Raw genomic sequence first — 26,524 nt, forward strand, 5'->3', positions numbered from 1 at the left:
CTACAGATGGCTTTCAAAGAAAAGATCTGTGAGTGCCAAGAGTGTGAAGGATCCTTTGATTGCTCTGAGCCTTTCTCATTGTCAGCAGATTTGGGATTGTCCTTGCAGGTGTTGCTACAAACTATGTATGGAATTCTACCTTGCAGAATTCGTACTTCCTTCAAAAATGTTTTGAATTTGAGCAATTTATCAAGAATTACATGTGACAGATGAGTGGACTTAAGTACAACATTATAAAGTAGTTGACGAACTAACGCATGAGATATATATAAAACATACTAAGGCAAAATAAAAATATATATACACTTGCAGATGGAGTGGAGCCCCACATAATGAAATATAGTAAGATTATTCAATATGAACTGATGTCTAAATACATTCATTGTTAGCTAAATATTAATACAAAATGTACTGTATGTATAGTTTATAAAATGGCTAAGCTCCAGTTACAGTATACTGTAGGCTTCATCACCTTTTGTAATTCTGAGATGGTATTAATATTAATTATAGGCTAAAGCAGTAAAATTCAGGGCATTATTGAAAACCCTGCTCTCTGATTGGTTAAAATTCCGGGCATTATCCAATCAATAATGCCCGGAATTTAGCAGCTTGCAAAGTGCAGTTTTCAATAGGTATATTTCCAGCCAATCAGCTTTCAGAACAGCTGAGACAGGGCAGGGGATTGGTTTGCATGAAGTAAAAGCTCTGAGACAGAGCTCTGGTCAGGACGTATCAGCCCCGGGTTGACTCCTCCCCCTCCCGAGCTGACAGATTTTCTGAGCAGATTCAGTTGATTGGGGGGGGGGGGGGGGTGGAAGATGGTGTCTGCAAAGAAGTAAGTGGCTGTCTGCAGTTTCTTTGTGGCTGCAGTTTGTGTGTGCTGTTGTATTGTATATCTGTGTAGAAGTGCTGTGTGTGTATAGAGCTCCAGTGTGTGTGTGCTGTGCTGTTGTTGTATGTGTAGCAGTAGTTTGTGTGTGTATAGAGCTCCAGTGTGTGTGTGTGTGTGTGTGTGTGTGTGTGTGTGTGTGTGTGTCAGTGTCAGCAGCAGTGTTTATGGGTGTAGCATGTGTGTGTAGAGCTGCTGTGTTGTGTGTGAAGAGGTGTTGTGTGTGTGTGTGTGTGTGTAGAGGTGCTGTGTTGTGTGTGTAGAGGTGCTGTGTTGTGTGTATAGAGGTGCTGTGTTGTGTGTGTAGAGGTGCTGTGTTGTGTGTGTAGAGGAGGTGCTGTGTTGTGGGTGTAGAGGAGGTGCTATGTTGTGAGTGTAGAGGAGGTGCTGTGTTGTGTGTGTGTGGTGTGCTTGTGTGTGTAGAGGTGCTTTGTTGTGTGTGGTGTGCTGTTGTGTGTGTGTAGCAGCAGTTTGTGTGTGTTGAGCTGCTGTGTGTGTGTGTGTGTGTACACAGAGGGGGCGGCAGTGTGTGGATATAGATAGCTGCAGTGTAAGCGTATATAGAGGTGGTTTCATGTATTTACCATTTTATTTTAATAAAAAAATCTATATAACTATCCAAAAGTGTCTATTATTTATGAAAAAAGTCTACATTTAGCCTATAATAGTAATAATCCCCTCAGAACAGGGCATTACTGGCCAATAATTCCCTGGCTGGGTTAAAGTCCCTCGGCTTCGCCTCGGGCCTTCAACTCTTCCAGCCAGGGCATTATTGGCCAGTAATGCCCTGTTCTTCGGGGATTATTACTTAAATATAGCATTTTACTTTTGTGTTAGTATATTGCTATATTTTGGAAATTAACTATTGCATAGTAAAAAATGTTTATTATTATTATTAAGCACCTTTCACATATACAATGTTTACCAGTGCAGCCTTTATTTCTTTGTTTGTGGTGTGCTTTAAGGCTGAGAATAACATAGACTTTTCCTTATGTAGGAGAAAGTCATTCTACTTTGGTTTACTTTGGTAGATTGGTAGTATAATTGTTTTGAGCAGGACAATATATTGCTTTTTTGAACTCAGGAAGCTTATTTCATCTTCATCCCCTGAGATATTTTTCTCTCTTGAATTTATGAGTCACTCTGGAGAAATTGAAAGTAGAATTTGTGATACAGATGTAGCAGGTGTTATAATCCCTGTTATTGTTGGTTAACGCAAGAAATGACGCAGAACATATTGCTTGTGGTAGAAAACGCATGTGTTACTATTGTTTTCAATGGAGGTGCAGAAGGTCTCTGTGACTGACACTTTATTTCCTGTAAATTATATTTTTGACACCTGATGAAGTAGTATTTATTTTAGCAGGCATTTTCTGAACTCGTTATTCATATGTTAATATCAAAAACTTTTTTTCTTAGATTAATTTGCATTCCTCAACATACCTACTTGCTACCAGTTTGTATTGGGAAGTACCACTTATTAGCTGAAGTATGCCATAACATTTGCTTTGAGTTAGCAGAACTCTCTCTCTTGTCACATGTTTGACCACTCATCAGCTTAAGTGCGCCATGACATGTGCTTTGAGATAGCAGAGCTCTCTCTCTCTGTCACATGTTTACCATATATAGAGTTGTTTACTGCAAAGGAAGTGGGACTCATCAGTTTAAGTATGCATTTTGCTACAGCACTTAGCACTGATTGGAGGAAGCCTAACACAAAATACTATAAATAAGAGCCTAAGCTGGGGATAGTGCCAGAAGCTTCTCAACGGACCGTGCAGGTGCCCTGGTCACGAATTCCCCTTGCTTTCTCAGGATCAGACTAGACTGATTGGGACTTCCCCGAGTGTTTGGAGCATTTTTCCTGTTGTGTGCTGTTACGCTGTGCAAGCTGTAAATGAGAACATAACCCGAAGCTAAGTAAAATCCCTTTTTGATTACATCTCTAAAACTGTTTACTGACTTAGGGGCCAATGCAGAGAACTGCGAGAATGGCCATTCTCCATACTTTAAACTCTCCATCTTTTTGGCGGATTCCCCTCGCAGTATGCAGGAAAGTGCGCATATCTGGGAGAGGAATCCGGCAGAGAGATGGCGAGCCCTATAGTGTCATTGCTGTGCATGCTAATAAATATATGAAACTGAAGGGGTTACTGGTGTATTATTTAGTTATTTATATATATATATATGTATATATGTGTATATATGTGTGTATATATGTGTATGTGTGTATATATGTGTATATATATATATATATATTTATATATATATATATATATATATGTGTATATATATATATATATATATATATATATATATATATATATATATATATATATATATATATATATATATTGTGGTTAGCAGGGATGGGTGCAGTGTGTAAGAGCCCCCGTGCATCAATTTTTTCTATGTCCCTTTTCGCTACTCAGCACCACTTTCTTGTTGGCGGAGCGATTTTGAGAAAATCTTTCCATTTTATAGCCGCGATCAGCGCCGAGATGCTGATCGGGGCTACTAGAATACAGCGGGTTTTAAAATTGGCGAGATATTGCATCTCACCACCCGCGCGGCGAGATTTTTTTCACGCCAAAAAAAACGGCGGATTTTCCTCATCTCGCCAGTTTTTCGCCATTTACTGAATTGCTATAGGCATATTTGGCAAAAAACTGGCGAGATAGGGCTTCTCGCAGCTTTCTGCATTGGCCCCTAAGAGTGTGCAAGTTAATGGCTGAATCCAGAATCGTTGCATTACACAGTTCTTAGCAAAATGGGAAATTACACTGCTGTTCTGTGATGTCTTTATAGTGCTGGAGGAGCATACACTGCATCTAAATTACTGATGTGCCTGAATGTATCAAATGTTTTGGAGAATATATAGAAAATAAATATAATTTGATTTAGTTTTCAATGTCTTTGTGCTTGTACTTTAACTGATATTGAAGTAATTATTATATTGAAAGCAGCATTTATTCCGGTAAACTTTTTGTTTTGTTTTTTTACAGAGCGCTCTTGAAGGAAAACTTAGCACATTATTCAGACATCTGCATGCTACAAGACAAACACTGAGCCTTATTTTAGCCCCAGGACCAGAGTCTCTTGAGCTCGCTCATCACATACTACCTAATGTTATTTATGCCAGGTTAATAAATCATTTAACAAGATGCAATCAATCCTTGGAGGAATGTTGCAGAGATTTGCTCACATTGACACTGATAGTGCCATCCGCACCTTGGGTAAGTAGATGCTTCTTATGTTCTCTTTTTTCAGTATATCATAATATAAAAATGTAATATTGCAAGAAAAATAAGCGTAAAAACATAAATGTTATTTTTCACAGAGATGCCTTCTTGGTATGTTTTCAGATGAACAGCTCTTTCATCTACCCTAGTAATACGGAACTAACAGGTTTTTTTTTTGTTCTACTGTAATGTATTCTGTTTCAGCAATTTTTGCTGTATTCTTCTGATATAGCAAGAAAATATTTATATGAATAATGAATTATTTACTTATTTGTTCTACATTTGAAGTGTAGATGTGCTTCATAAAACTTTGGGTAAATAATTGTCAAACTGTTTTTTAATATATATATATATATATATATATATATATATATATATATATATATATATATATATATATCACTAGCTAAAGTACACGGGTTGCAGTACTTTGGGGTAATCTTTTCCACTGCAGACTTGAAACTTGTAACTTTGAATCAATCAATAATGGTGCCCTTTTTAACGCTATCAATAATTCCACCTTCCAGTGAGTCCCACCCCAAATTATAGTGACACTCCCTCAGTGACCTTCTTCCTCAGTGACACTCATATCCAATCAGTGAACTTCCTCTCTTACACCCCTCCTTTCCCCTCTCTTACACCCTCGCCTCTCACACTTCACCTTCTTATCCTCTCCCTCCGCCATGTATTTCTCACTCCCCCTCTCACTCCTTCACACTCAGACACATTGCCTAATTTTTCTGTAGTGGCCTTCTTAGCAATGATCGTAAAGGATGGACTGATTTGGACAACCATTGTGCTTATAAAAGACTTTCCCCCACCACCTGCATGGTTACTTTTGTAGTAGGGGAGAGATACAGAAGGTAAGACACCCGAGTACATTATTTCAGCAGATCCACAGAGATCATCAGAGAGTTAAGTTTCACTTACAAATATTACACTTACAAGTCTCATCCTATATTGGGTGGCAACAATGAGAGATGCAAGAGGCTTCCAAATCAAGCACATTAAATTCAGAAAACAAAACTATTAGCATCGTCCTAGTACTGTTATTCAGCTTACAGGTAAAAATATCTGTAAGCCACAGTCCACACTGATTGACATTTTTATTTTGCATTTCATTTTTACTTTAATACATAATTTCTTGCCCTTTTAAATTTGATGTCTCATTTTCAAATCTGATGTTCTATTCAGGAGATACTGTATAAGCTTTTGAAATATTAAGTGGTTAAAATACCTTTTAGCTGACCAACATTTAGACTGCTTCATAGATTAAATTTGTGTACAGAGCGTTCAAGGTTAGAAACATACAGTATATATCCTAAAGTTATGAGTAGGGGTGAAAGGATTCACATTAATTAGCAGGAGCTATAGATGTAGCCACGGTGGTGGTCTGCGGAGCCTCGGCTGAAAAACAAAAACCCATGGACCATGTGGCTGTGACATCGCTGCAGGGGTCCATGCTTCTGGATTGGACCCACTGCATCCTTAGTCCTGTGGCACCAGGGCATCTGTAGCGGCGTTCCTGCTGCTTGACCAGTGCCGGAGACATTGATTCAGGCTACATCTGCAGGTTTACTGGGTTGGTGAATAGCAGAGTTGTGAAGAGGTGTCATTTATACACACACACCTTCTTTAAAATGTGTAAATGTTGCCATAATGTATCAAATGCAATATCTTGAATTAGATGTCCAAAAAGATGGTCTGGTTGCTTTCATTTTTGGGGAAATTAAAGCAACAATAAAGGGGGCATTTCTTGATTATCTTATTTTTGTTATAGGTTTGAAGCAGGGAGTGTCCGGAGCTGAACCCCATTAATTAATGCAGTTCAGCTCTGGGGACCCCTTGCTTCCAGAGATACTTACCTCTGCAGGGGGTGCCGGTGTCTCTGTAAAGTTTAATTGTCATCATGGCTTTTGATAGGTCCATCTACCTGACCAGACCTTAGTGCAGGTAACTTCTTTTACTCGACCCGGGGAGATTCATCACGCAGCTGCTATATGCTTCTTGTCTCAGATATGATAGTCACGAGCCCGGAGAAGCAAAGATTCAATGCACACAAGGTGGTTGAGTTCTCACTTCTGTTTTAATATGCTCACAGAGGAATCTTTTATACCAAAGGCAAGGACAATACATTGTGTGTCAATTTCATACATCTGTTACAAACTGAGTTCCCATGTATAGATCATACATCTAAAATGACATATACCATCTGGCCTAAATTGGTCGGAACAGGGATAAAAGGTCAATAACTACTAATGGGGTCAGAAACAAGACTAGTGGTCTTGTTTCTTATTTCTTATGTAATAGATATCCTGGGACAGCTGGTCCAAAGCTGAAATACTTTTACCATCTAGTCTTCTGAGAAAATAAAGCATGACTGTTTTAACCCATTCAGTCCCTGAAAAGAACATAGCTGACAGATACAGTTTTTAACCTTACAATCCCTCCTTTTGTTCTGGAAGAACAATCCAATCGACCAGTCCCATTTATTCTTCTGCACACCACTCAGGAGAGGAAAAACTCCAAGGGAGAAACCTCCAAGAGACCATGGGAATGCAGAAACCTATCTCTTTTAGGTATCTCGTTTGATAATCAGAGATGAACATATGGGTGGTTGACGAGTACCAAGACTATTGGTATTTCTTGCTCTCATTGTGGGGGGCATATACATAATGGTAGAGCTAGAATCAGAAGCAGCTTTCTTTGGCAAAAACAGAGCTGATTATACATCTTGTCATTTGGATTAACATATACACACAAAGTAATAAACTTGCGATTGCCATGATTCCATAAAGAATTTTCATTCCCAACGCACCTAGCCAATTTCCAAGACCAAATGTCCAATCGAACCCTTTTGGTTCCTCTCGCATTCTATATTGAATTTCTGCTAGAGTGTCTACATCATGGTGTATGCTTTTTGATTGGTCATCAATATAAACACAACATTCTTTACCTACTAACTTACAAACCCCTCCTTGTGCTGCCAACAGATAATCTAGTGCCATAAAATTTTGCAATACTGTTGCTCTAATTTGTTGCTATTTGCTACTGAGCCTTAAAATAGCGTCTTTAGTATCGTTAAAAACGGCATCTATATTGACTACTAAAAAATCCCCTTTTGCATATAAATCATACATTCCTAAAAAGGTATAAGACCTCCCGCAACTCTCTTAACTGAGCTACTTTTAATAATGAATGCATTTCAATGTCATACTCTTTGCTTAGGTAGGGTGGACATTATTTGAAAAGCGGGCAAATTCTATTTCTGAGCATAAGTGGGGGTTAGTGTGGGTGAATATTTCCTAGGAGCGACTGCCCAACACATACATCTTACATGCTACATTTACTCAGAATATCGGAACAGACAAAATGGCTGCCATAGTCAAAATGGCTGACTTGTGATCCTTTCCTTGTGGTTGACACACGCCTTTGGTGACCTTCCCACCTTCCTCATATTCAATCTTATCAGCCCCCTCTTATCCTTTAGAGACAGTCTTTTTAAAGAACGGTTAACCATATCATAGTCCTGCCGGACCAAAAAAATAGTACCATAGTGCATAACTTGATTCCTTTCTGGCCATTGTATCGGCCCAGTTGATTTCTTTTTTGGTCTCTTCTTCTGGGGGACTGCTGACATTTTCATCACCAAAAAGAGACATAGCATCGGTGGGGGGGTTGCAACGCACTTCTGGACCAAAGTTTTGCTGCTCATATATAGAGAGTAATGAGTAGGACAGACACACATACAAAAACATCCACTAGCTTCGCTCCCAGCGAAATAATCTAACCACCAAGTCCCAACAAATCCCAACCCTCATCTCCACCTTTAAACACTGAAATCACTTTTCCCAAATTACATAACCTGGTCTAGTTGCAGGATAATACTGTATCTATCCTTCTATCACAGAGTCAATAACCTCCCTAGGGCAAACTCGTATTTCTACTCCCTTCGTAACCAATTGTTATATAGTTCATCTATATCTTATAACATATTGTCCTTTTCCAAGGGGTTAAATATAATTCTCGTGTTCCTGGGGTGCAACCTATTGGGTATGGATAGTACATTGGGTTACATTACACATAAGACGTGGGCTTTGTTTACCAGGATTCCATTATATAACAAGAAGGTGTACATATATGCTATACACAGAATAATAAAAACCCATACAGAAAAATTATCTGTTCCTTCCTTATCATCTTCATCTAGACACTACTTATATAAACCTAATAGAATAAACTTTGTAATTAAAATAATAAAACCTGTAAAAAAGGTTATTAAAAAGTTCAAAGTTCATATATTGAGGTCGGATTTCTTATGAACCTCTCTCCTTCTTTGGTTAGTGCCGGGTTTTATTGTGACCCAAAACACCAACTGAAAATAACTGTGTCTTTAGGCCTTCCCTTCTGTATTGAGGTTTAATTTTGAAGCGACTGGGTGCACTTATGTAACATGGATCCAGGAAAAATACTCTGACTGGGTAGTATCTGGAATGGGCCTCTCCACTTTAGATGAAAAGCGCTTTCGCGTCACCTTTATCTTCATCTAATTGGAAGGACTGCACCTGGACATGAGACACTCAAACAATTGCATTAGTTTCACACAATAGACGCTGATTAAAATCGTCTGTTTAGAGCATAATCATACAACATTAAATCTACAAGGTACCTGGGGTGACCATTGGTCTACCCATGAGAAAAATTCTTTCTGACTGTCACGGTAGGCCAGACCAAATACACCTTTTATATTTAAGAAATCGGTCACCAGGCAAAACAGGCAGAAAAATAAATTGCGGTTTATTCGGATAGGACCTCGGAAACACCCAGAAACACAAGAAACAGAGAATATATTTTGGGAGACCTTATACTTATTAGGGAAATAACTTGGGGGTATTTGGGCTCAAAATCCAGGAGTCTGGGGGACACAGGGAAGCCCTGGTGTAATTCACCCTGCGCACCGTCAAATCATGCCTGCTTGCTGGGGAAAATTAAATGACTACCAGCACTTTGGCCCCCCAACTCCTGCACCCAAATATCCCCCTAAAACTGACACACAAGAAATTTCACAGTTCCGCTAAGGGAATATGACATATGAAATAACAGGGTCAGTTCACTTTTCAGAACATCCTTATCTGAGCTGGGGCATTGGAATGCTTCTTCACCAACCTGGGTTTAAATCACAGGACAAACACAATGCATTATAGGTTTAAAACACATAAAACCAACATGTAGACACAAGAGCTTGCACTCTACCATTTGCACCTATCATGTGGGGTTCTAAAACCTTCTCTAAGACACAGCTAAGAATACCTTAGTCTCTGCCCTGCAGCTATTTCTCATAAGAGGCCACCCAAGGCAATCCACTTATAAGCTTGCACAGACAGCTGCAGGCCCATGAGGCAAAGGGAATACACAGATAATGCATTAACTAGCCCACTGGTCTTACACAGTTAATCCCATATATACAGTTCCTAGCTTATACCCCTATGGGGGACAGTATAAAAGGGAAAAATTATAGGCAACACAGTAAGGTACAATATTAGACCCAAGAGCTGACACTCTCAGCCCTTGCCATACGGTTCCAGGGGCAGCCAGCAATAATAACAGCAATAACACCCTCCTTTTGTTCACTTTTATTATATGTGAACAATATCACATAAAGGATAACAGCATTTAAAACATAACCTTAATGGAATTGCTTGACGTATAGCAAAATGAACCTGAAACCTTTAGGTATATAATTTACATTAAAAATCTCAAAAAAACCCTACTGAATATAAATATAATCTGCTATAATCTTCTGACAGAAACTTTTAGAACACCAAATAACATCTGGTTTGCTGAAAGAACAACCTGTAGCATAAAAAACTTATAGACACAGATTTAAAGGTGGGACACATTTGAGAGAAAAAGATGGTTAAAAAATGATAAAATATTAAATATTTGATCAACTTTGCAGAAAAATAATTCCACATAGAACCCTCTAGTATACTGGCAGACCTGGCTAGGGTCCGTTTTCCTTGTCCGTTGCTTTACTGCTATTTCAGGGTCTGCACACTTATATGTACCTCAGCACTAGAATATTTTGTGCTAATTACATTGGAATAGTGGTTACTTTATCCACTTCACTGTTCCCACTGCAAGACACTAGTTTAGTGATTCTATGCAGTTCATCAGTGATCCAGAACATTACATTGTGTTCATACTATAGGATCTGAGCGTTTAATATCTGTTTTAATCCTAATATTTTACACAGATATTAAAGATTTAAGTTTTAACCCCTTCATTACCCACCCACCAGGTGTTTAGAGTGCTCATTCTAGGTTACTGTCCTCTGTTCATTTGAACTCTACATTAGTCAATTTACAACTGTTTCCATTTCAAGCCATATAACAAGCTCAAATAACTTTCTGGGCTTCCTGCCAAAACCTTGTAACAGAAAAAAATGGTTAATTACTGGTTACTGCAATACAATTTGGGACAGCTTGAAATATGCAGCTCCTCACACATTCAACCAGCTTTTACAAAAATAAGACACATATTTTCTCACCTATTACAATAAATAGGAAAAAAAAACTGTTTGATCCTGCAGACTAAATTAATAAAGATATCTTTTTTTTTTCCATATCATAATTCACGTTTTATTTTTTTTTAAACTAATTTAAAAATACCGAGTTTCTAGTTAGCTTTGTGTCTTGAATATATTCTGCCTGATTTTATCTGTAGAAATTTAGAGGAAAAGAATTGTAATTCTGGTTAAGGAAATAAATCGCCTGGCCAGTACGATAAACATCCTTATTATTCCAGTGACCGGACTGTTTACAAAAAGATGGTAAAAGTCAAATGACTTTTCCGAATTTTGTCCTCTCTTTATCCTTTTTTTTCCACAGATACCCAAATTCACCTCTACCCAATGTTACTTAGTTTATATTATATTGGTGGTGTACACCTTTTAAAAATTAAATTTCAACATGAGCAATTAATTATATTCTTAATTTAGAAGCATTTGCAAGTCCCTGAATAGTAATTTTGTATACATACAATAAACCGGTATTCTTATTATACAATGCACAGAACACTTTCACATGGATAGAATTCACTCAGATTCTTACAAGCACACACACAGGGATTACTCAATCAATCAACCTTTTTATCATATTCATGCCTGAAAATGTAATAAAAACATTCTAAGGGAAAAAGAAACCTATACCTGTTATAATCTTGTTTTTCCACTCAATTTTGTAATACATAAGACTCCCTGAACTTTTCAATCCAGACGGGAAAATATTATTAATTCAACTTAATATACACTCATACTTGGTTAATGTGGCACAAATAATTTGGGTTTGCATGTCTTAAAATTAGATTGGAAAAATTATATTTTTCTGTCTTTCTCTCTCCTAAGAGCTCTGCTGACTTGCTAACAACATTTCAACAAAAAGAAAACCATCTCTGTAACTTGTCCTATAAAACAAAATTCTTATTATTTCAACTTTCTAATTCTTGTCTCTCTTTTTTCTTCTTGATCTGTCTACAACATTGCTGTGCCTTTCCTGTGTAACAAATCACAGGAGAGAGAAAAAAGGTGGAGGCTAGAGTGGCTTATACATGCAGGCAACTTGAGAGGGAGACAGACAGAGCTCAGATTGTCAAAAGGAAGACAAATCTTATATCTTCCCAGCTTTGTTGCTGTGCTTGAGTGTTAATTGAGGAACCTATGCCACACATTCATCCATAAGGGTTATTTTAACTCATCCTACAGTACATTTCTTCATATACCTATAATCCCATAAACAACTTATAAAGGAATTTTATCTTAACAATATACAATAAGGTTAGTTTACCTTAATATCATCTTAACCTAAACAATTCTTATCTTAACTTAAACAATTATTATCTTATCCTAAATTACCATCATATCTGAGACACCATATACAGTACAGCCCATTTCAATTAAACAAAAAGGACTCCAACCCTTTGTTATATAAATCAGGGACTTAAACCCTCGATTCTTCTGCCCTATAAAATTTAGGTTCTTTAGATTCGCAGAGAAACGGTGAGAAACAATAAAATACGTTTTTCTCACCTTTTTTTCTGTGCAAATCCCACTTCTGACACCATTTGTTAGGTCCATCTACCTGACCAGACCTTAGAGCAGGTAACTTCTTTTACTCAACCCGGGGAGATTCATCACACAGCTGCTATATGCTTCTTGTCTCAGATATGATAGTTACGAGCCCGGAGAAGCAAAGATTCAATGCACACAATGTGGTTGAGTTCTCACTTCTGTTTTAATATGCTCACAGAGGAATCTTTTATACCAAAGGCAAGGACAGTACATCGTGTGTCAATTTCATACATCTGTTACAAACTGAGTTCCCATGTATAGATCATACATCTAAAATGACATATACCATCTGGCCTAAATTGGTCGGAACAGGGATAAAAGGTCAATAACTACTAATGGGGTCAGAAACAAGACAAGTGGTCTTGTTTCTTATTTCTTATTTCTTATGTAATAGATATCCTGGTACAGCTGGTCCAAAGCTGAAATACTTTTACCATCTAGTCTTCTGAGAAAATAAAGCTTGACTGTTTTAACCCATTCAGTCCCTGGAAAGAACATAGCTGACATATACAGCTTTCTATTGGCCCATGTGACATGGGACATTAAACGCTGCCAATGTTAGGTCGCGGCCATGGTGCGAGTGATAGCATGTGCAGCTCTAATAAAATGCTGGGGATCTACGGGGCCAGCCATAGTGCACGCGAGGAAGCGCGACGGAGCAGCAGGTTTTTGAAAAGACAAATTATTTTGTGTTTTCGCACGATGGCCGTGTCATGTGAGTGGTTCAGCCAATGAGGGCAAACCAGCCTTGTGATATCACCGCCACACCTCCCCGTCACGAGCAATCTGAAGTCCACAGATCGCTCCGGCAACAGATGCGCGTGACGCCATGTTCTCCTTCACGCGTGCCTGCACTATGGACCTAGCCTTAGGCACACAAGTTCCCTGGCTGCAGAGATACCGGCACCCTTACAGAGGTAATTATCTCTGGAAGCAGGGGGTCCCTGGAGCTGAAATTAATGGGGTTTAGCTCCGGAGACTCCCTGCTTCAATCCTATATACATTAAAAATATGCAACATGGACTGCTGCTTTAAATACATTTTGAATAGGGTGAATGGGGAGGCGTTTGTCATGTGTTTTCTTTACCCTTATCCCATCCTGCCATGATTGGAGAGCCAATAAAGATAAAAGGGGGAGATAGAGGGCTCTGACTGTGGTATCAGACTGAAGGAAGAAGCAAAAGAAAATCAAATTCCTCCTATGTCTCAGCTCACCATGTTTACAAGCTAACTTTAATTAAAGATGTGGATTTTGGTAAATCAGTCACCCATTTGTAGCCCCTTGAACATGTCATTGGTACACTTTGACCCTTGAAGGGATTGTGTATGTAGCAGGGATCCCCCTTCTTACCTCCTGGGGGGGAGATCAGCTCTGTTGCTCAGGAGAAGCAGCAAAGTTGCGTCAGCCATGTTGTGGTTGGCACAGCCACTTAGACTATTGCAATGCGTGGTGCGTCAGCCATCTTGGGTTTGGCGCTGCCGGAAGGAGAGGTTCTGAGAAACAGGATTTCCTCCGCGGGACCAAGATGACTTTGCCAGTTGATCCGGAGCCTGGAAGGCGTGAGGTAGTGCCCGGGGAGCCCGTCAAGCTCCCGGACTAGGCCCGAGGCATCTACCCCTAGGCCCCAGGTAGTTCCCTCACCTTAGTAAAGTGTGCAGGGCCGGTCATATAGTTAAGGAGCTCCCTATAGTTAGTGATTGGAGAGGAGTTCCTACAGTGGGCCGTGTCGCAGTGCAGCATCCGGACTTGAGGTGTGAGGGGCTGCTGTCAGAGACCCTACGGCGTGGGACCCTGCCATTTATTCTTTTTTGCCTGGAAGTATTCCCTGCTTAGGGCTTTAACCAGGAAGGTACCTTTGCACCAACGCAAGGGGGAGGGTAGTGCTGCCCTCATCCACACATTGGGAAGGGTTGTTTGCCGGACACCGGGGTATAGGTGCTCAAGCACCCTAGGTATTATTGGAGCTAGCTACCCCAGGGCCGTTCCTATTGGTATTATTGTCATTACTGTTATTACTGTTGTATTGTGTCTGTGGGTAATATTTGGGCCTACTGTGGGATCACAGTAAAGGAATTATTATATACCCGGTTGTGAGTGTGTTATTGGGGTATACTATAAAGTTATAAGAGTTCCTATGAGGAGCCATCTTGCTACGCGGGATCTTCATAGGTGGAGGTGGGAGCGGAGGCTCATGCCTTCTGTAAGTCTAACAAGTACAGTAGCATCAGTGACCGTAATTACCCCTGTTTCCCTTAGGGATAAGGAAAGGGTGTTACATGTATTTTTAAAATGTCATTTTAAGAATGAATACTAGATCAGACAGTGAGTGTCCTGCTTGCAAAAACGTGCTTTCTCAGGGTTTTCTTGTATTGGTGTCTGATATGGTAAATCTGCAATGATTAATCTTACTGTGAAGGACCAGTTTGGTTTCTTATATTGACTCATTGTCACACATTTTATAAGATACGGGTAGAGTGCCCTTTTTCCATAAAGGAATTATGGAGTAAGTTGAAGTGTTTGTCCCTTGTGTTGGCGTTGGCACAGATTCTGTGGAATCAGGTCTAACTGAATATTACATATATTTTGGCATGGTTTGGATGAAAACTGGTTTTATGATGGATCGATTGAAACAACCGTCTGCAGAAAATCTACAGATCAACATAGATATTTAGATAAAATTATAAATTTGGAAGATTTGAGAGAAATGGTGGCCTTTTGAAGAGCCTTTAGTAATTCACAAAGTAGAGGAAGCACACGGAATAAGCGGTTTCCTGGAGCTGACAATATTAAACATACCACACTAGTACATATTACAGATGTAACAAGGATTCAGTTAAATTTTTTGCACGAGATGATATTTGATATACTGTATAACATATTGCATAAGATTTTGTATGTATTGTAGCATATCATATGATATGATACTAAAATGGACAAGTGCAACAGCCCCAGATGTATATAAATTCTGCAATATTAGGGTTAATCTGCACTTCCTAACTCAGGTGGTATAACACTGATATACTGTATAATACACATTGCAATTCACATCTAATAAATGTTGCTCACCTAGACTGTTTTTAATTATATAGAATTGTCAAGCCTCTTATTCTCAATATTAATGTCTTCTTTTTGTTCCTTTTTATAGTTGGTAATAGAAACTGGGAAACATTTATTACAGAAGACACTAAATAGTAATGTCCAGTAATACTCTCTTTGTATGCTATCTGCATTTCTACTGCTATAAAATTGCTGTCTTACATATGTTTGCACATTGTTTTGATTCATTTTAGTGAAGCTATAACTTCTACAAATATACATAGAACTTCTGTTATCATAAGATTAATAAAACAAGCATTAAAATAAACACATTTGGCCAAGATTCAAACAAGTTAATGTTCCCGTGTTCATTACTGTGTAATATAATAAACAGTTTAAACATAATCTTCTCTTAAAGAAACAGTAAGTTAGGCTGCAAATAAGAATATAAAAGAAGATGCTCCATTTAATAAATGATGTAAAAGAGCTCCGATCGATGTAACACCATCACTGCGGTTTCTGATGTTGTTTTTAGAATTCAACATGTTTAAACAGCTTATTGACACGTGGCAGGTATATGGAAAAGAAGAGAAAGGTAACACTGAAAATGATAGACAAGATGAAACAAACTGGAGCTCCTACACGTAATGATTTGAAAGGAACTGCTAATACTGTACCTACCTGTACATACACATGCAAATGAGAGATGCATTTGCATGCTAACTTGTGAAGTTTCTCCCAATAAATGATGATTGAAATGCAATACTCATGACAAACTCTTTGCAAATTGCATTACTGTATAGATCAGCTCATTCAACATCCCACTTTAACACTGGCATAGAAACAATATTAAATGATCATCTCTACTCCTTGCTGTTGAATCGAAACAAAGAGATTGTTACTTTTGATTTTCCCGTTTCAAACATGAATGATGTCAGTGAGACTGCCTTAAGAGATTTGAGTGAGCCTTTCTAGATTGAGTTCTGCTTCTTCTGGTCAATGATTGTTCAACGCTTTTTTTCCTAGGCTTACTCTATAAAATGATTTACACTGGTTTTTATTGCTTGCAAACGGCAACATTTTCATCTATAATAGTACAAGAGCCTGGGTGTCTGTCTGTCAGAGTCATAGTTCCAAGACCATGAAACCTAGAGAATTGAAACTTTGCATGCATACCAATTTGACCCCAGGAGTGTTCACCCTGTTGGTTATTTTTTTATTTTGGGACAGTCTTTTTTTTTTTTTTTTATAATTTCTATGTTTTTTAACTGCTCTGCTTCTGATTGGTTGTTCCCCTTCCGTGAGGCCACTGATTGGCCTTTGCTTTGCAGGGAGATATCTGATTGGTCGCTGTGCTGAGCTGGACGCTTTCTGGACATCCCTTAGGAAGAGAACGTACATCACTGGGGTGGGGATGTAAGAGAGGAATTAGAGTGAGGTGGGGGTGTAAGAGAGGGAGGGGGAGAGGTGGGGGTGTAAGTGAGGGAGAGGTGTGGGTGTAAGAGAGGGAGGTGGGAGAGGTGGGGGTGTGAGGAAGGGGAGAGAGGTGAGGGTGTAAGAGAGAAAGGGGAGAGAGGTGGGAGTGTAAGAGTGGGAGGGGAGGTGAGGGTGTAAGAGGGAGGGGATATAAGAGAGGGAGGGGGGAGAGGTGGAGGTGTAAGAGGGAGGGGAGGTGGGGGTGTAAGAGTGGGAGGGGGAGAGTTAGTGGTGTAAAAGAGGCAGGGGGAGAGGCAATGGCGTAAGAGAGGGATCGGTGGGGGAGGGGATAGGTGGGGGTGTAAGAGGTAGGGAAGAGGGGGAGAGAAATACATGTGGGGAGGACGAGGGTAAGAAGGGGGAGTGTGAGAAGTGAGGGTGTAAGTAAAGGGGAGGGGAGAGGTAGGTGTGTAAGAGAAAGAGGGGGTGTGATGAAGAGGGGACAAGTATGGGGAGTGAGAGAGGGGAAGGAAGAGTGAAAGAAGTAAAGGAAGAGTGAGGGGGGGAGTGAGAGATGGTCTAGGACGTTTGGTTGCGGCCAAGCGACCTCGACCAAACCTCCGCGGCCAGGACACCTAGCCACTTGACATATCAATGCTCCAATCGCCGCTATCACTGAAATCCCTGCTCAGATGTAACAGAGGAGGTAAAATACCTCCCTTCACAGATTTTTTTTTTAAGCCTTCCCCTTTATGTATTGCCACTAAGGACATATTGACATATCAACATGGACAGATAACACTACAGTTACTCATGTCAAACATATGCAGAGACCAAATACTGTACTTAAATTGTCCCCATTCTGTTTCTAATCTAGAGTCATGCATTTTTGTAGAGATACATTTTAAGTACTTTATTCTCTCTGCTTTTATTGGCATGTGGCACATGTACAGAGTTTGCTCTTGCATGTTTGAACAAGCTAATGTTGGAATTCATACAAGTGAAGCCCCCTTTCCCTATGACTATAGGAACTACGCATGCTGATTACCTGTTCGCTCACAGGAGACCTAAGCCTCCGCCACTGGGAGCATGGGGTGAGCTTGTTCTCCTCTCGGTACAGCGCCTCCACCTATGAGGGATCCCAGCAGTGGCGGGATAACCACTCACAGGAACCAATAACAATAATAAAGGATACACACAGGTATATAACTAAGGTTTACTGACACACACATATAATAACAGTAACAATACCCCAATGCAATACCCAACACCAAGAGTGAGTCCCCCAAAGTACTGAGAGTGCCCTGGGCACCTGAAACCTGATGTCCACAGAGCAGGCCCACCCAAAATGTGAGGTAGCGCTACCCCCCTTTTGTTGTGGTGGTGCACGGTGGGTACCTTCCTGGCTACGACCAGGCTATGGTGGAGATCCGAGGTTAACAGAACCACAGCGTGATACCACGATGCGGGGTCTGTAACAATCCCCTCTCGCCTTACAGGTTGGTGATCCACCTTGTGGGGGAGCTCCAGCAGGAGTGTCTCCCGTAAAGTCTATAGGACCATAAGCCTGGTCCTAGGCCGCAGGGCACCGCATGGCCGTCCGGTCACCGTTGCAATACTGCTATCAAAGAATTACTAAGTTGGGAGTAAGCACAATTTACATTATTTTAGAAAGTACTGAGAGCATTGAAAAGGGTTTGAAGGTGAAGGTAAATGTCTTTGACACTACTTTTGTGAATATAGTTAGGTGTTATACAGTACTGTAATTGTTACACGTTCTGACATATGAGGTGATAGTTTTAGAGTGTTTAAAGCTGTAGTTCAAGCAATATCCTACATGTGTGTTTTTTTTTAAATAAATCAATTCTGTACTATGAGAAAATACATGTAGCATTTAAAAAACATTTTTTGTTTCTATAGCAACCATTTACAAATTCACATCCCCTTCCTCTTCTGAAACAGGCTCTGGATCACCCCTTTTTGAGCCCTGCCCTCTCTCTAGCAGTGCACCAATTGTATCTAGTGACTGCCTTGACACATGATCTTTCCTACAGAACTTTGCATCTTGGGTCCTCTTCTGTTGCACTGACAGCCATTTAGTGAACTCCCGAGCTGAATCTTCACCGATCGATCACAGGAGAACAGATCGATCGGCAACTTAGCCAGTCACTTGTCAGTGTGCAGATTGTATTGATGCACATATTGAACTTTTTTTTATAACGGTAGCTTGAACTGCTGCTCTAACTCAGGGGCGCACAAACTTTTTTTGCTGCTCCCCCTCGCCTCTTCTCCTCTGTTATGCGTCCCCCCTCCTTACCTCGCGGGTCACGTCATGTGACCCGCAGCATAATTTGACGCGTGACGTCACATGACCCCGCGGCGGCATTTGACGCCGCATTGCCATTGAGACGAATCCTGACGCCGGCAGAGTGAAGGTATTTTTAGAGTTGCAGAGGCCTCACACGATTCCCCAGCATTTAATTTAAATGCCTTTTGGAAGAGCGCGGGGCCTCTCCAACGCAGTGCCCCCCCCCCCCCCGAAAAATCTTTTGCCCCCCCCACTTTGCGCGCCGCTGATCTAACTCATTTAAAACTAGGCCAAAACCTCCTATTTTGTTTATGTGCTAAATAACAGTTTTATGCTATTGCTAATCACCACTGCATATAGTGTAATAGAAAAATAGTGATGATCAGGCTATATAGTTTATATAGAAATATTGTATGTGATGCTATTTTTTTATAATATTATTTCCTATCGCTAATGTCACTTTTGCATTATTCAATAATTTTCTATTGTTTTGGAAAAAAATGTACAGTTGGTCCTCGCTTATCCGCCGGGATGCGTCCCGCGTCGGATTGCGGGTCCATGTTAATCCACGACGGGGAGCAGCAGATAAGTGGTTCCGACGTCGGATAATATGTCTCGCAGGATTGCATTATGCGGCGTCGGATAAGGCATTCGACGGAAAGCGGGCCATCGGATACCTAGGACCACCTGTATTCGATCCGGAAGTGTTCAATGGGAAAGTAATTCATTAGTGTTTAACATTTTGATTGAACATGCAAGTGAAACCATCTTTTAACTGGCCTAGCACTTGATTGGCTAACAGACAGTGTTCGGTTAATATTAATGACTATAAATTAAGGGTACTAGCACTTTTATGTATGCACATATTAAAGAGTTACTTCCTTTGATCAAGATACATATAATTGTCCGTGCCTTTTTCTGAGAAACTGAGTTTAAAAAGACCATGCCAATTAATTTTCCTCCTCAAAAAAAGCCCACAATTTTGCACATAGCCTTATGTAATTCACTTGCTTAGTTAAATTTAATGATTTAGTGGTTTTGGTTTATTAAAATAATTTTTATTTTTTATTTTGTACACTCGATTTTGGTTAGATGGTGGCAAAAAATATGCCCGATCGCGCGAGCCGGTTTTCTTATCATAGTGTATGAGCTGGGGGTCTCCTGAGCTGAACCGCATTGGTTTCAGCCTCGGGGACCCCCTACTTCATGAGATACAGGCCCCGTTATGGGGTGCCGGTACCCCCTGCAGGAGTTAAATCCCCCTGTCACGTGACGTGGGAGCTTTAAAAGCACAGGGGATACCGGCACACCAACCAATCAGATTGGGGATATAGTTTCCACAATCTGATTGGCTAAAGTACCATGTGATGGCAGCCATGTTGCTTTTGATGATGTCATGTTAAAGGGAAAGGAAGCACAGCAATTCTGATTGGCTGGCTTCACTTCCTTTACATGACATTACCAAAAAAAACAAACACATGGTTTTGACAGCCAATCAGAGGCTTGTGAACCATTTGCACTCAAATGTGATGTCACAGGCCTATAAAAGCCTGTGCAGCCTCATTTGACGGCAAGAAGCCGAGGAGGGAGGACCTCCTCCAATAGGAATACAGGGGCGTGCCGGATGAAGAAGAAGATACAGATGAAGAAGATACAGATGAAGAAGTAGATAGAAGACAACGAAATTGAATTACAAAAACAGATGAAGAAAAAGAAAGAAGAAAAGGACTTTGGATTTTATTTTATTATTTATTTATTTTTTTACCTCTGCCCGTTGCTGTTTGGGATCGTGGATTGGTTCGAGAGCTGGGAATCGGAGAGCGAAGACATCTAAAGTTAAGGAAAACAATGGAATACACAAACAAAGAAATGGAACCGGGCGCTTCTAACTATAAGATAACTAAAGTGAATTAATGGTGAAAAATAACCAATGACAGTGAACCTAAAAACCAAATATATATATATATAAATATATATATAAACACAGTGAATAAATAAACTGCACCAAAAAAAGCGTGATCAGTGAAATATTATATGTGAAATACAAATAAATACAGCAGCTCTACACCCTTTAAAGGACTGTTCAGGTCCAATGTAGTCTTGCATTGTATTCCAGGTAGGAGGAGCGCTGTAGTTCTCAAAGTGATATGTGAAAAATAGGAAAATTAATATAATAGTGCAAATGGTATTAAATAAGTGAAATCCAAAGTAATATCTGTGTTAGTATCACTCACAAATTAGTTCAGATATAACAGATGTATCAGAGATCCATCTCTCTCTGATGGGAGCTCTTTAATGGAAACCCTCTGGTAATGGAAGCCTTATGGATGATGATCTTGTAAGCTTGGTATGTAGTAGAATCGTGAAATTCTCAGTGTACCTCCCAAGGGATGTGAAGAAAGAAAGGAGAGAGCGCACAATAGTGTAATATAATAAGAGTATATTGCACATAAATAGCATATAGGTAATGCACTCACATTTTAGCATTTAAGACAATTCGTTGGAGAGAATCATGATTCCTGACGAAGCAACAGCGAAACGCGTAGAATCAGCTGTTGGAGAACACTGAGATACAGGGAAACAGTGCGGGGAGGTGCTGGCTATTCATGGAGGCCGAAATACCAGGCAGCTTCTTCCGCCCTCACTAGAGCCGTCACAGGACGTGACGTAGGTGGATGTGACGTATGCGGAAGCAATCCAGTGACTGAACACACCGGCGTCCTTCTCGAGCCATCAGCAGTTCTCTCCAACGAATTGTCTTAAATGCTAATATAGTTATATGGACACGGTGTGGGGTACGCGGTGATGGGACAGAGACATTTCTCCTTAGGAGTGGCCGAGCCACAAGTGTTATATTGCAAGTCATCGGTTAATGATATATCATGTGTTATGTGTGTTAGTGCTATGCCTACAAGATAAGGTTCTATTAATGCTTAGTAGTAAAAAGTTTCAATCTGATGTGTGTTGCTATTGTTCTTGCCCAGAGGAATCTCACTCATTGGGGATCCTGGGTAAGTGGAGGCGCTGCCAATACTATTCCTATTACCCCAGGCTCCCAGTTAGCGGAGGCCCAGATCTCCCTGACCCAGCAGGTGTGTACTGTACCAGTAGTCACTCTAGAGAGTAGGAAAGAGGGCTACACAAGTCTGTGAGGATTATTTTCCAGTTCAAACTTCAGTAGTTCATCAGTGTAAAATAAACTAATTTATACTCTCTCTTTGAACTCAAATGAATTATAATATGGGTGTTCTTGTTGCCTTCTGGAGCAGATAAACAGCAGATAGAAAGATTTTAAAACATATAGTGGATTCTTGTTGATATATTACTGCACAAATTAAATACATAATTTTTTTTTTTTTTTAATATAGTCAAATTCTGCAGGACATTTTGATACAATAGTGTATTTCAGCGGTGCGCAATACTTTTTGGGAGGGTGCGGCGTTTACAGAGGCCCCACACTTAGAGCACGAGGCCTCTGTAATTTACTTACCCGGCTTCAGTCCACACGTCTCCATGGCAACGCGGCGGCATTTGACACCCGTTACCATGGAGGCGCGGCGTCAAATGACGGGCAGGTCGCGTGACATCACGTGACCCCGCAGCACCATTTGACGCTGCAGGGGCGCGCAACACCAGAGGAGATCAGGCAGGAGGGCGCAGCGTAGGAAGTTTGGGCAGTGAAGAGAGAGAGGTGAATCCGGAGCGACAACACACAGCCCAATGACGTCAGGTTCCAGGTTTGAACATCAAAGCTTTATTAGCAACACACAGATGGAACAGCAGGCTGCAACACAGCCTCCTCCTCTACGCGTTTCACGCTCTACTGGCGCTTCGTCTAGGAGTAAGGAGGGTGCCTGCAAGCCCTATATTTAAAGCACAAACCCCGCGAACAGGGACTTAATTAAAATCGTAACAGCTGTGGACCTCAAGTGAAAAAACGTATCTGTCTCTGTGGTTGCATAATGACATATAATGACATATAGCAACCATATGAATTAAACATAGCAGATAGTGTTCTAATTATCTTATTGTATATTAAAGAACAATTTCAAAAAGGGAAAAGGAGAGGAAAAAAAGGGGGGGAAGATGGAGGGGAGGGAGGGGGCAGAAGGAGCAGAATTGTTCATAACATAGTGAACGACATCATATTATAAAAATACATTGTCTAAATAAACTTTTGAAAAAATGCAATCATAAAAAACATCTTAAATCCAATCTACATTCAGTCCATTGGGCTGCAACGTATTAAGAGTAAAGATCCAGTGTGCTCCTCTTTCTAGGATTTTAATCCTATCACCACCCCGTAAGGGTAAGGCAATCTGTTCTATTGCCACACACTGGATTGACCCTGCACAGCCCAATGGACATGAATTAAGATGTCTGGACACAGGATGTAACATGTCATGACTACTGATAAATCTGAGATGCTCTAGGATCCTAACCTTAAGCATACACTGGCGACACACTTTATTCGAGCTCGGCTAGTCCCACGAATTCGGGTATACCCGGGTATATTGAGGTTTGTCACTGTTTTCTGCCTGAGTATATTGGGTTATTTTCCAGGCAGGGATTGAAGCATTTTATTCCCGCTGGCTGCAATACTGCACAGTATATATATATATACTGCATTACAATTCATGAATTTATGCCATCTGGTAGACACGCGAAGCATTGCAGCCTATTAAATCCTAATCATTATCATTTAACAGATCAGCCGCCCGTCAGCCAGGCATGAACCCAGGCTGGGAAGGCAAACGCAACGGGGCTTGTCAGAGGTAAGGAGCGGCGCATTCCAGGTATCTGCCAGGTACATACTGGGTATTTGCTCGAATAAAGTGTGTCGGTGCAGTACGACTTGTTAGGCCGACGTACTGTTTAGTACAACGGCAAGTCAGCAGATAGATCACATAGTCAGAACGACATGAGATAAAAGAATGTATCTTAAATCTGCGTGTCCCATCTGAATTGGAGAAATGAGTAGCTTGCAACATGTTTGGACAGACTTTGCATCTCCCACATTTATATGAACCAATTAGTTTGGGAAAGAACGACCTAGCGGACTGAATAGATATGGTAGCCACAGATGCAGGTGATGCAGAGCACAGCAAAGATACAGGATACACCGGAACAGCAGCAGTAAAATAAAAGTCCTTTATTGTAACTTCATGGTGCAGACAGGGATGGGTGCAAAAAGCCTCCTTCTCTTACGCGTTTCACGCCTATAAGGCGCTTCGTCAGAGAGTGTAGGTAGGTGTGCCATGTTCACCCTCTTATACTGGTCTAAATTATCCATAATTGAAAAATCGCCGTTTGGCTCGAAAACCGGAAGTGACGCGATGATCACCTAAACCGGAAGTGACATCGCGCAATGCGCGAGGCTGTATAGTGGATAATATACCTTATTTGTAATATATACACGATCATTTCTCGGAGTATGGCAGCAAGAGAACTATTTAGAGGCTAAACTCTTTCTCTGCCTATGGATCAATGAGTCTGCTGCGATCGTCATTCTCAACCGGAAGTGACGTATCGCATTGATACAGGAAATGATCTGTGTGTATAAACAATGTGGGTTGTCATAGCAACCCAAAACGGCAATCTGTTCAGTGGGGAACATAGAAAAAACTGGTAAATAAAGGGGGAATATAGCACAGATATCTTGCTGAATAATCAGCTGACTAAGATAAAGCAAGATCACATAGCAAGATCACATAGTCAGAACGACATGAGATAAAAGAATGTATCTTAAATCTGCGTGTCCCATCTGAATTGGAGAAATGAGTAGCTTGCAACATGTTTGGACAGACTTTGCATCTCCCACATTTATATGAACCAATTAGTTTGGGAAAGAACGACCTAGCGGACTGAATAGGTTTAAGCACACTAGGGTACAGTTTAATGCCCAATGTAGGAGCCTTATGGAACACAATTCGTGGACCTGTACTAACGATTTTAGATAAAAGGGGGTCTAATGTCAAGGTACCCCAATGTTTATTGATGATACACTTGATGGCAGGGGTTTGGTCACTATAACCTGTGATAAAGAAAGGAACATCTGAGTTATCAACTTGTCTAGATTTAGTTGTGGTCATGGAAATTAAGGAATCTCTATTCGTATTCAGGGCTAATTCATAGGCCCTATTGAGATCTTCCTGCTGATAGCCCCTGGCCAAGAATCTATCTTTCATTTCTTCCGCCCTCTGAACAAAGTCCTCCACAGAGACAGTTCTGACATAAACGTAGGAACTGCCCCCGTGGGATGCCTCTGATCAGGGGGCGGGAATGACAGCTATTTACGAAATATGTCTGATTGAATACATTTAGAATTGTCCACATATAGTTTAAGATCCAGAAATTGTATCCTATTGATATGATAATTATGTGTGAACTTCAAATTTAGTTGATTATCTGACAGGAAGTCAAAGAATGTAAGCAACTCGACTTCCCCACCACTCCAAACCATCAACAGGTCATCAATATAGCGTTTGTATAACGCTATATTGTGCCTGAAAGGGTTATTATCTCCAAACACGTGGGAGGCCTCCCACCAACCCATGAACAGGTTGGCAGAGGATGGGGCAAAGGAAGTCCCCATGGCAGTCCCACAAGTTTGGAGATAAAATTGCTGATTGAATGTGAAATAATTATGTGTGAGGGAAAAATGGATACTATCTAAAATGAAAACAATATGTGCCGGGGATAAAGTGGATTGTGATTCAAGAAAAAACCTTGTGGCTGTAATGCCGTGCTCATGGTGTATTTGATCATATTCAAATTATTCAGACATAATGTTGTAACTTTTCGAATTGCTTCTTCAGAATTTATGATTTTTTTCCCTGTAAATTCCTGAATACAGAGTAAGACAGCTCAGTCACTCTTAATTTGTTATTGACTTAGATTCTATTAGTTAGCATACAAAATGAGACCAAGTTTCATTAACGGTGTGTTTTACTGTAATATGGATATTTGTATTGTAACACTTTGAAATAAAATATGCCTTCTTCATGCTTGTGTGAGCATTCTTCAAGTGTGTGTTAATTACATTATAAGTTAGCCCTGTGAGAATAACTAATCTGAATGCATTGTTTGGCAAAGAACAATGCGGGCTATATCTTAAAAATAGATTAAAGATAAATAATTAAATTGAGAGTGCATTGTGTCACTTTCTCGCCTAAAATCATTAGCGGCATATGTTGTATGTCATTAATTAATATTCACACATTTGGCTCACTTTTCCTTATTCTTATTTGTACTGTGTGCATAATTTTTATATACAATATATAAAGGCATTAAGAAGTGTTTGTCTATTTGCATTTGTCTATGCCAAGAAAATTTGACAGACCATTTTAACACATTTATGGCTCACTAAAGTGGTGTTTACTTAAAGTTTAATATTATAGGCCTATATCACTTACATGTCGTCGTAGAGGTAAAAATGCACTTCCTATCTTGAAATGTATTGCTATTTCTATTGAAAAACTCATTAAGGACACCTAATCTTCAG

The 26,524-nt window shown here is 40.1% G+C and overlaps 1 protein-coding gene across 9 annotated transcripts in view; it reads left to right on the forward strand.

The window, feature by feature from the left end:
- LOC142491099 (uncharacterized) overlaps positions 1-26,524 on the forward strand; it is a 140,834-nt gene that overhangs the window by 77,352 nt on the left and 36,958 nt on the right. For all 9 annotated transcript variants that reach the window (XM_075593428.1, XM_075593411.1, XM_075593435.1 and 6 more), the window contains one exon: positions 3,895-4,125. In XM_075593428.1, coding sequence (XP_075449543.1) covers positions 3,895-4,125 — 231 coding nt within the window. The remainder of the gene's footprint in view (positions 1-3,894; positions 4,126-26,524) is intronic.

This window comes from Ascaphus truei, chromosome 1, assembly GCF_040206685.1.
Source record: "Ascaphus truei isolate aAscTru1 chromosome 1, aAscTru1.hap1, whole genome shotgun sequence".
NCBI lineage: Eukaryota > Metazoa > Chordata > Amphibia > Anura > Ascaphidae > Ascaphus > Ascaphus truei.